This window comes from Paramisgurnus dabryanus, chromosome 2, assembly GCF_030506205.2.
Source record: "Paramisgurnus dabryanus chromosome 2, PD_genome_1.1, whole genome shotgun sequence".
Taxonomy (NCBI): Eukaryota; Metazoa; Chordata; class Actinopteri; order Cypriniformes; family Cobitidae; genus Paramisgurnus; species Paramisgurnus dabryanus.
The window spans coordinates 22700823-22713093 of NC_133338.1; the positions used below are offsets into that span (position 1 = coordinate 22700823).

General features: G+C 38.0%; 1 protein-coding gene across 1 annotated transcript in view; it reads left to right on the forward strand.

The window, feature by feature from the left end:
• The window catches only part of clcn5b (chloride channel, voltage-sensitive 5b), a 37789-nt gene extending 32582 nt beyond the window's left edge, over positions 1 to 5207 (forward strand). Inside the window, exon 13 of the mRNA XM_065248657.2 lies at positions 1890 to 5207. Coding sequence (XP_065104729.1) covers positions 1890 to 1980 — 91 coding nt within the window. The 3' untranslated portion in view covers positions 1981 to 5207. The remainder of the gene's footprint in view (positions 1 to 1889) is intronic.
• Positions 5208 to 12271: the final 7064 nt, after the last annotated feature.

Genomic DNA, 12271 nt, shown 5'->3' on the forward strand with positions numbered 1-12271 from the left:
AACTGGCACGAATGGCCACCCTACTTGTTGCTCACCACAATTGCATAGAAGCAATAGATTTTGATGTAATAAAGCTAGTAGGCTTTAGTAGCTTCTGTAGCACGAACACAATCATGTAGTCCGCCGTTATTGTTGTTGCTGTTACGTGTGATGCTGCCGACACGTGATGTGATGACGTTTTCGCTTCACAAAATATACGGATTGGCTGTACACACGAAACCGCAAGGGTGTCGATTTCAGATTTATCCACTTTAGGACCCGGTTTCAAAAAATAGAGGTCCCAGTCTCCCAAAATGCCGGATCCATGTGGACGAAACGCCAGTACGGTAAAATTTTTTTACGTATACAGTGATTCGCGTCTCCGTGTGGACTGCCCCTCAATGAGACAAGGGTGTAGAGTTACATTAAAGCTGTTTATTAACTCTTTCCCCGCCATTGACGAGATATCTCGTCAATTAAGAGAAAACGCTTCCCCGCCAATGACAAGATTTTCCGTCTTTCCGCAATACCGCTATTATCCACCAGGTGGCGCCCTTCCGCAACTTTTAAAACCCGGAAGTATTGCCCTATGGCAAGCTGCTGCATGTCCGTGTCTGTTTTAAAGATCGCTCTGAATGGGATCTCTATGAAAAGTCCGTCACAAAAATGGAATTATCTCTGCTTTTTGCTCAAAATATGGTGTTTTTGCAAAAACCTACCCATATTCAAAAGCTGATTGCAAAAGAACCACTGAAGGTAGGATGAAACGGTTTTTTTTGTTTGAAAGCAGAGGGTCTGTTCTTTCATTTGGTATATTGTATGTTTATATATTTAAAGAAGAACATTTTCTGGAAGGCATTAAACTTTGGTGAAAATCATGAAAAACGCTGGCGCTGGCTGGCAACTTTTTTTTAAAAACGCTGGCGGTGAAAGAGTTAAAAGCATGCACAAGTTACTGTGACAGGTCAAACTTTTACATATGCTCTTATGATGCTTAAAGTGATAGTTCACCCAAAAATGAAAATTCTGTCATCATTTACTCACCCTCATGTCGTTACAAACCTGTATAAATTTCTTTGTTCTGATGAACACAAAGGAAGATATTTTGAAAAATGTTTGTAACCAAACCCATTGACTTCCATAGTAGGATAAAAGAATACTATGGAAGTAAATGGAGTCCACATACAGTTTGTTTACAAACATTTCTCAAAATATCTTCCTTTGTGTTCATCAGAACAACGAAATTTATACAAGTTTGTAACGACATGAGAGTGAGTAAATGATGACAGAATTTTCATTTTTGGGTGAACTATCCCTTTAAAGTAAAACAATTATTGACTACATTGAGACTTTAAAGGGGACATATAATGATAATCTGGCTTTTTCCATGTTTAAGTGCTATAATTGGGTCCCTAGAATATGTGAAAAAGATCAACCCAGTAACTTAGTTTTGGTAAACCATTCTCTGCAAGCATGTGAAAAAAATAGGTCATTAAAATCTGGCTCCCTTGTGATGTCAGAAGGGGATAATACCGCCCCTTAATCTGCACTATCCAACCACGGCACTGCCATTTAGTGCAGAGATCAGCTCATTTGCATTTTAAAGGACACAAAGTGGTAATTTTTACATGCTATATTTAAATTATCTGTGGGGTATTTCAAGCTAAAACTTCACATATGTACTCTGGGGAGACCAAAGATTTATTTGAGATCTTAAGCAGCTAAACTGTGGCCAAAGACACAATAAATACTGTCTGTACACGTGGCTTGTCATATTCATGCTTTGATATATCTTATGCATACACTAAGTAGGTCGATCTTGTTTCTTTTCTTTTGTGTTGACAGATCAATGATTTATTCACTAACAATAACCATTTTTCTCTTTCTCTCTCTCTCTCTGTGTATTTCAGACGTTTGTTGGGAATCATTACTAAAAAAGACATTCTGAAACACATGGCACAGATGGCCAACAGAGACCCAGATTCTATCCTTTTCAACTGAAAGCTGTCAAGACTCTCCTGCAAACAACATACATGCGTGCACACCAAGGGGCGAAATCATCCCATGATGATGATGATGATGATGATGGTAGCTCTGTGTATGTATTTTACTGAGGTACTGCTATTATGCAAAGGTGTGAAAACGGCCTTAGGCAGCGTTTTGCTGCCGCGCATTACGGACGTGTTCGGACTGGAGCTACGGTCTCAGCTCTCTGAGGTTCTGAGCACTTTAGCTTATCCTGAGGCTAAAGACACAGTTAATGTGAAAATGTGGTTCACTCATCCCTGGAAATCTCATATTAGGCCTAATAGGAACCGTCAGGAGTGACAGACCTCACACATCCTGCCTTTTTTGCTCCCACATGCATTCCATATTTGTTTTTGAGCTGTTTGTTTGTATGTATGTGGTGCACCTGTCATACCTGAGTAACGTCTGCGCTGACGGGAACATCAGAAGGGTGAGAACATTCCTGAGATGATCTGACAACTTACACTGATGATGTCTTGCCCGAACCTGTGCGTGTCAAGCGATCCCTGTGGGAAGATCTGTTGGTCTTTTGTAGAAATGCATTTGATTGAGTGGGAAAACGATGGAAAATCAGACTCACAATACACAGTAACAAAAATCACTCTGCAGACCTGTTCCTCGAGTACGTTTTGAAAATCGAATTATGTGCCATAATAAGTATTTAAATGTATCCGGATATAAGCCAGTGTTGATTTTGAAATGCATTTATTCTTTTTGTTTCTGTTTCATTTGCTCTCACGCAACAGTGCTAACTTCGTATCAGCTTTAAAAATGAAACAAGCTGCAATTCTCACTTTGAACCACCAGGAGTCAGTATCTCACAAACATAACACGTGCGCAAGGGTGGGATTCGCTGACTTGGGTGGGTTACACCACGCATTAGGACTTTTGCTAACGTCTGCGTCTGGACCGAAGCTCTCTGCGGTGATGTGATGGAAATTGTGCACCTGACTGACGTTCTCATCCTCCATCCATCACCCTCACCCTATTTCCCATGTTGACCGTGCTGTTGTCCTTACATGACCTCAGTGAAGCATCTCCTCACACCTCCCTTGTTCAGTCATGAGGATCAGATCACGACATGAGATTCTCCTTGTACTGAACGGGCTCAATTCTTGATAGTTACATACCACTGCCCCATTCCTTGGCATTCTTGCTCGACTTTTGTGCTTGTTTACACCCCCCTTTTTTTCTCGCGTTGGCATTTGTGCTGTTTACGGGCTATTAAATGCATTCTTTTCGTGCCTGTTCTAAAGGTTTTCTTTGCTGCTCGCCGTTATTCCCGTGAGTTAGATTTTGGGCAGGGAGGTCGTAGCTAGGGCTATTGTTCCCGTTCGCTCCTGGTCGTCTGGGCTCCCGGTCGCCAGGATGTCCCCCAACAGTTTCCCTGCACAACCTAGACTCTTAGAAAGGCAATTTCCGGTCTGTTATAATAGAGGAGGGAAAAAAGAAATTCTTGCGCTCTGATTACCCAAAGAAAAGGTGTATGTGTGTGTATTTGTATGGGGACAGGAGGGATTATGTCTTTCTTCTCGGTCTCTTATGAAAACATGGGAATATGGGAGGAGGGAGAGGAGAAAAGGTTAATTAAACAGCGTTCAGCGGTCGGTGGAAGGGTCGTTTCACAAAGGCTCCCTTCTGTGTCACACGGAGAGACTTGGCAGGAAGGGCTTCCACTCATTCCTGCAGTCCGGGTGGGTGCTGAGCCTATCTGCTCCGTAACCCAACACCCGATTGGTGTATAAGGAGCCGAGCCAGGACCGAATGAAATGTTGTAATGTATAACAGGACGTGCCATAGACTCCTATGTTCTTATCTATAGAATGATCGCTTCCACCTTCTGTGTGGATTTTTGTGTACTTTTAATCGCCGTTAAAACTTCACCTGGTTAAAGTAACCCTTATTGTTCACTGACAGGCTGTTTAAACTCAGGAAAGCAAACAAGTAAACAGTTGTTTAGGTGTCGTCTGCTTGAGAATGTGCATGCCTATGCAAATATACAGTATGGTAAGGACAAATGTTAAGCCTGAGAATACTGTTTTTACAGATGTCGAGCACTTTTACGATGTATAGAAACATGGGATTTTTGGTTACACAGTTGTTAGCAAATTGCATAGAAGGATATGGAATTCATTCTTTCCAAAGCAGTCATTAAAAGTTGATGACAAGAGAGATGTGTTCACTTTAATATGTATTTATTTTGCACAAAAAATAAGTATTTGTACTTGACTGTAGTATTTTTGTCTAGATTGTCAAATCTTTGTCAGTGTAATTTTTGCATTCCTTAGGAAGGCTGCATATCTTACTGTTTAAGTAACAATAAATTGTTAAAAAAAAATCTGTCCTATTTTGGTCAAAAATATGAAAATTGAATAATTAAAGGGACACTCCACTTTTTTGAAAATATGCTCATTTTCCAGCTCCCCTAGTGTTAAAAATTTGATTTTTACAGTTTTTGAATCCATTCGGCCGATCTCCGGGTCTGGCACTAGCACTTTTAGCATAGCTTAGCATAATCCATTGAATCTGATTACACCATTAGCATCGTGCTTAAAAATGACCAAAGAGTTTCTATATTTTTTTCTATTTAAACTTGACTCTTCTGTAGTTTCCTTGTGGACTAAGACCGACGGAAAATTTAAAGTTGTAATTTTCTAGGCAGATATTGCTAGGAACTATTCTCTCAATCTGGCGTAATAATCAAGGACTTTACTGCCGTACCATGGGTGCAGCAAGCGCAATGATATTTTCGGGCACTGTGTAATATCATTGTTTACTTCCATTCTTTTTTTCCTACTTTGGAAGTAAATGGGGTCCACAAACGGTTTGGTTATAAATATTCCTCAAAATATCTTCATTCCTGTTTATCAAAAACAAAGAAATGTATACAGGTTTGTAACAACATGAAAGTGAGCAAATGATGACAGAATTTTCATTTTTGGGTGAACCATCCCTTAAAAACAGGATTGTGGGCTGAGTCTTATTCGATGTTTCAGACTTACTCTTCTTTTGAAGGCCATTTTAAACAACTTTTGACTCTCTTGTAGCTATTTTGGCTAGATTATTTTCTTTTCAGTTGCAATAATGTTATCCGTTTTTTACAGAGGATTTTTTAACAGGTTTGCGACTGTTACACATACAGAGTCATGGGAACCCCCAGACAGACTCTTTCTACATCTTTGATAAATAAACGCATACAGTAACACTTTATAATAACTCCTGTAGTTCAATTGGTTCACTCTTAAAAACAAATGTGTTTCAGGATGCCAATTCTGTCTAAATGGTTCCATAAAGAACCTTTAAAGGAACAGTATGTAAGTAATTTATATCAATTAATCATAAAATGGCCCTGATATGTCACTAGACATTAAGAAATCATTTTCATTTCAAATACTTATATCACTGACAACAGTGGTCCAGCCAGGATATTGTCATTTAAAAAGTGGAGTTGCAGCCCTCAACTGATGTTGTGTATTGGCCACCAGTTGTGTGATTTCAGTACCAATTTTAGCCACAAGTTTTGTGATTGCAAAACCAGTTTCTGTATCTAAATGGTACATAACAGCAACAGCTTCTGTACCTTTATTTCTGACAGCGCTTGAATGCACCACACATCTCCTTGGATAAAAGTGACACCCGAATGCATAATTATAAATGTAACTTATCAGTATTATCTGCTTATTGACAGATCATTAATAAGTTTATCATTGTTTAAAATGAAAAAGTTATGAAAACGTATTTTGGTAACACTTTACAATGATGTTGTCTGTTAATAATTAGTTAATGCATTTGCTAACAATGAACTTTTATGGCATTTATTACTCTTAAGTTCATGTTAATTTCAATACATTTATAAAATCAAGCATTGTAACTGTTAACTTTACTTAATGCACCATGAACTTACATGAATAACTCTTAAGACATTTACTAACATAAAGGGGCGGTTTCCCGGACAGGGTTTAGGTTAATCCAGGGCTAGGCCGTATTTATATTAGGTAATTTAAGAAGTTTTTACAAACATACCTTACAAAAACACTACAGGTGTGCATCTTGAGACAAAACAATGTCAGAGCTAAATGATAAAATTAGTTAGGACAAGGTGTTTTAAAATAAAAGCAGCTCAAACATGCATTTTAGTTTGGGACTAGGATAAGCCCTGTCCGGGTAATGACCCCAAAAAGAGTTAATATATTGTTCACCGTTTATGTTAGTTAATGCTAATTAACAACCTTATTATAAAGTGTTTCCAGTATTTTTTATGTTTAAAGTAACTTCACAGATTTCAGAGTGCTGAGTGGGACACCTGGTTTAAAAGTTTTATAAAAAAAATAAATGTACATACATTTGATCTTTTATCAAATCCATATGATTCAGTTTTTGGCACATGGTTCATTTCTACTTGATGTTTTTTTATTAGCAAGCATAATTTTTATTGTTCATAAAACAATCCCCAGAATTCAGCTTTATTGCACAAGTCGTTCACATTATTTGTGTAATTTGCATGAATGTTACCTCAAATTATGTGACTTGAAGTGTATTATTCTAAGGTTTTGCCAGACGGATATTAGAACAGTTGATTACGGACCCAACCCATATTTAAAGTCCAGAATATCATGGCGACTTGGGAGGGGGGTTATTTCAATTTAGGCTTATAATTTAGAAACCACAATATCAAAACATCAAAACCACAATACCTTTGAAACTACGTATTGACGTCATTTTAATAGTGAGCATTGCACTATTCATATTAAAAAATGTTAAAATTTAGTTTGATTATCTTTAAGGCTATCACGCACTGGCCAAATTTATAAGCCTCAGACAGGGGAGAAGACAAATGTTGCCCGAAGAAACGACCATGCATCATCCTGGCCATTCATTCTCTGGAGATGATCCAACTGAGCAGAAAGCTCTCCCGTCTCATCGCTCCTCTCGTGCCTCCTGTCCCATTTGTTTGTTTGTGTTTACTCTCCCAGCCCTGCACAAATAAATGAGATAAGCGTGGCCTGTGTTAGTGTGCAGAGATGTTAAACGATTCGGACAGGCCCTGGACAGGATGACATTCCGGTGGAAATTTAGGAGGACAAGGATAGGTTTGTGAATAGGAATGCCTGGTGGTCTTAATGAATGGTAGAAAAGGTTTAACGATGACATGTATGACTGATGGATTGCTGGGGAGAGCTGGCCAGTGGAATGTGCGATGAATTGTTTTGGAGGCGGGAACAAGGACACTTGGGTTGTCTTAATGTGGGTGTGGGGGTATTACAATCGAGCTGAGTTTGCGTGGCTATCAAGGGAACTGAATGGATTTGTGTGTGGTCAAGACTGAGTTAGTCAAGTGTGTGTGTGGGCTGTGAGTGTGCTTTGTTTTTGTGAGACATAAAGAGTCTCAGCAGCAGTAATGGTGACTCAGAGTTTGGTTGTCTGGAAGATTTGTGAGAGAAACAAGAATCAGTTTAAGCTTTTTCAGCAAATTGTAATTTTTTGATAGTGTCCTTGAAGATGGAACTGATTCCTTGTAAAAAGTGAAATCTGCTTTAATTGTAGTAAACTAAGAACAATTGGTAACACCTAAAAAAGTCGAGTCAAGACCAAGTCTTTGAAGGGGTGGAGACCGAGTCCGTTGGTTTTCAAATAGAGTCGAGTCAGAGCCAAGACTTAGTCTTTGAGGAAGCAAGTCCGAGTCGAAACCGAGTCCTTTAAGAGTCGAGACCGAGTCGAGAGCAAGACCATAAAAACATGTCAGTTTTCATATTCATGATTTAATATTTCCCCAGTTAATAATCAACAGTTAAGCCTACAGACTAAGCCAGATTGGGAATTGTTTAGAGGAGCAGTCTTAACGTCTTAACGTATGAACTATGTTTTTATTATAATTAAAAAAATCCCTACCACATGCATCATCTTCTGCCTATTTTTCTAGAGATAAATAAACGATGCGCTGGTCTCGAGGACTCTGTCTAAAATTACGAGTCCTTCTCCTCTCACTGTGGTCCGAGACCGAGTCAAGTCTGAGTCTTTGAAGGAACAAGTCAGAGACGAGTCTGAGAAAGCAGAAATTGGTCTTGAGAAGGTTGCCAGATTCGATGTACCAGTTCAATGGACATTCAAAACTAGCCCAAAAGCATCCCAATGACTTTTCACAGCCCAAATACCAATAACTAATCAATGAAGTACTTTCATCTTTAACCCGCAAAAGAAAATTGCGGAAACAGTTTTAAAGTAGCCCAAATCTAAAGTCTGAGGACCTGGCAATGCGCAACATCTCTTGTCGAGTTTACGCTTTATTTCTGAATAAAAGTCAAAGTGAAGTTGGAGAAAGTTGTTAGGAAGTTTTCAGATATAGGCAAAAAAACACACTTTTTAAAAGGCATGATGCTATTTTGTAATGTTATGAAAGACATGAACGCTGCGGAATGTACAGCACGTAACCACATACTTTAATAATGCGTTTTGCCATTGCATGTTTCTGTAACGATAATCATGTAATATGTAAAAAAAAAAGAGGTAAATATAAGACATGAACTTAACTCTTTCACCGCCAGCGTTTTAAAAAAAGTTGCCAGCCAGTGCCAGCGTTTTTCATGATTTTCACCAAAGTTTAATGCCTTCCAGAAAATGTTCTTCTTTAAATATATAAACATACAACATACCAAATGAAAGAACAGACCCTCTGCTTTCAAACAAAAAAAAACGTTTCATCCTACCTTCAGTGGTTCTTTTGTAATCAGCTTTTGAATATGGGTAGGTTTCTGCAAAAACACCACATTTTGAGCAAAAAGCAGAGATAATTCAATTTTTGTGACGAACTTTTCATAGAGATCCCAATCAGAGCGATCTTTTAAACAGGCGTGGACATGCAGCCGCTTGCCATAGGGCAATACTTCTGGGTTTAAAAAGTTGCGGAAGGGCGCCACCTGGGTGATAATAGCGGTATTGCGGAAAGACGGAAAATCTCGTCATTGGCGGGGAAGCGTTTCCTCTTAATTGACGAGATATCTCGTCAATGGCGGTGAAAGAGTTAAGCACAATTGTTCTGCGCAGGTGAACAAGGTATTTTTGCATTCGATTGAGAAAATATTACGATTTACGCGTTTACATGCATACTTTTCTCCTGATGATCGGATCACAGATCGGAATACACCACCCTTTTCAATACAATCATCAAAATTTGCATCCGATCGACTTCAGTTAAGGCGTTTCATAAAGGCTTTTCGATCCGATTGAGCCATCAATACAATTACAAACAGATTATTTGGTGCATGTAAATGTACCTGCTGTTAAAAAAGTTACCTATTTGCCTTAAAATGGCAGGTATTCAACTTTTTTGAGTTAACTGTTATTTTTTACCCTCATGTGTTGTTGGGGATGTTTTCATTCACTACAGAGTTTTTTTTACTCTTAATTTGGCCGTAACTTTCTCTCTGTTTTAGCAAATTGAATGATTTTTGGTGACAAATCTTATATTTACATATATTTTAAGAAAATGCTTTGAAATTTTTTAAAAACTCAACGATATACCGTGGGCAAATTTACTACCCTTTCGTGTTGTTAGTGGATGAAAACATCCACTAAATTCAACGGCTGTAAAAATGTATCAGATGAATATTTTTTCCAAATTTTTTTTCATAAATCTGTTAATCAACCTCAGTACTGATCAAAACTACCAAATCTTCACAAAAATTCCATGATTTTAACCCTTTAATTGCCAAGTTTATAAGGTGTGTCACTGATTTGGGGAAAAAACACACACAAAATGACCGATTTTCAATATAAAAAGTGATTGTAAACTGGATTTTTGTTTACCTTTTTCAGAGTCTTGAACATGTATAAGATTGGTAAAAACATTGGCTTTGAAACATTTTTAGTTTTTGTGTAGCATCAGTTTTAATTTTTTTCTCCCTCATTTATTGTTAGTGGCTGTTTTTGCCCCATTGACTTCCATTATAACCACATTTTTTGATTGCAGAGCTATGACACCTTTTTATCATGCATTTTTGAATGTTGGATTTTTTTCCTTTTGCTAAGAGGTCAAATTTGTAATTTTTACTGTTGATCACCATGTGGCACTATTAACCCTTTAGTAGCCCTGTGCAAAAAAAGCTTAATTTCTGACTTGTACATTGTGTTATATGGAGTATAACTCCATAATAAAAGCATATTATTGTGTGTGTGCGTGTGTGTGTGTGTGTGTGTGTGTGTGTGTGGTGTGTGTACCTGGTAATTATCACGTTGTGGGGACCAATTGTCCCCACAAAGATAGGAATACCAGTGTCTTTGTGACCTTGTGGGTACATTTTGATTTTGACATTTTGAAACAAGTTTATAAATCAAACAAAATGATGTTTCCTGAAAATGTGAAGTAGGAGAAGGGTTTTTGTGATGGTTGGGGTTAGGGAAATTTTCTGTAAAAATCTTCTCTGCATCGGATTTATGAACATCATTTATTATGAACACAAAAACAACTTCAAATAAATTGAACAATGAAGCAAGAGTAGAGGATGGATGGAGAACTAAACAATCAAACTAACTTTTAGTGTGTATGTGTGTGTATGTGTGTGTGTTCAGTATTTCCAGCAGGACTTGCGGCATATCACTTGGTGCTCTCTGCAAGTTTGCCCACCACAACAGATGCAAGTGCTGACATGTTTGTTCTTTGCACCAATTGCATGTTCCCCTCTTCACTCCTGAGCTGCTGGTGCCTGCTGGTGTCTGTGGTTTGTGTCTAGAGAGACAGCTGCAGGAGACTGAATCTCTCTCACCAGTGCAGTAGCAACTGGTGTGCGAGGGTGATGCTCTCTCCTCAATATTGCTGCAGAGATTTTCCCAGGTCTTCTAGGAAAGCCTTCTCCTAAACAGCTTTTCACCTCCCTCGTGCATGAGTTGCTGTCCCTCCAGACAAACTTGCAGAGAGCACCAAGTGATATGCTGCAAGTCCTGTTGGAATGACTAAACACGTATGTGTTCATAATAATGATGTTCATAAATCTAATGTCTAATGCAGAGAAGATTTTTACAGAATATCTTTTTTTCATGCACATACACACACATACGCACACATACGCGCGCGCGCACGCACGCACGCACGCACGCACGCACGCACGCACACACACACACACACACACACACACACACACACACAAATATGCTTTTATTATGGAGTTATACTCCTTAAAACACAATGTACAAGCCAGAAATTAAGCTTTGTTTTTGCACAGGGCTACTAAAGGGTTAATAGTGCCACATGGTGATCAACAGTAAAAATTACTAATTTGACCTCTTAGCAAAAGGAAAAAACACCAACATTCAAAAATGCATGATAAAAAGGTGTCATAGCTCTGCAATCAAAAAATGTGGTTATAATGGAAGTCAATGGGGCAAAAACAGCCACTAACAATAAATGAGGGAGAAAAAAATGTAAACTGATGCTACACAAAAACTAAAAATGCTTCAAAGCCAATGTTTTTACCAATCTTTGGCATGCCCAAGACTGTGAAAAAGGTTTAAAAAAATCCAGTTTACAATCACATTTTATATTGAAAATCTGTCATTTTGTGTGTGTTTTTTACCCAAATCAGTGACACCACTTATAAACTTGGCAATTAAAGAGTTAAAATCATTGAATTTTTGTGAAGATTTGGTAGTTTTGATCAGTACTGAGGTTGATTAACAGATTTATGTAAAAAAATTTGGAAAAAATATTCATCCGATACATTTTTATAGCCGTTGAATTTAGTGGATGTTTTCATCCACTAACAACACGAAAGGGTAGTAAATTTGAACAATGCACAAGGGTTAAGTTGAAAGAACTCAAAATTGTAAGGCAACCACGCAACTTACTTTTAAGTTAAACCAACAAATCTTTTTTTTACAGTATAGTAAAATTGGCACTTAAAATGATCCATATTTTACAAAAATCCACCAAAGTGACTTAAAATGTGTATTATGCATGCCGGCCCAGTAGTTGGCAATGTCTGAACACATAATACACTTGCGCATAATGTAATTGTTTTCACAAATTCGTATTGTTGTACCCATTTTCAAAGGTTTGCGTTTTCAGGCCCCTATAACGCCACGGTCATGTAAATGAACAACCGAAACGAATCAAAGTTTTCAGTTTTTAGCTGAATACACCATTGTGTTTACGGCCCTTTAGAGCAAAGACATTCCATTAATGTATGTGTGTGCGTGTTTTTGGGACAGTTGTGGTATCATGTGCATAAAACAAGGAAACAAAATCACAAGACACAAGTTAAATAAATCAACA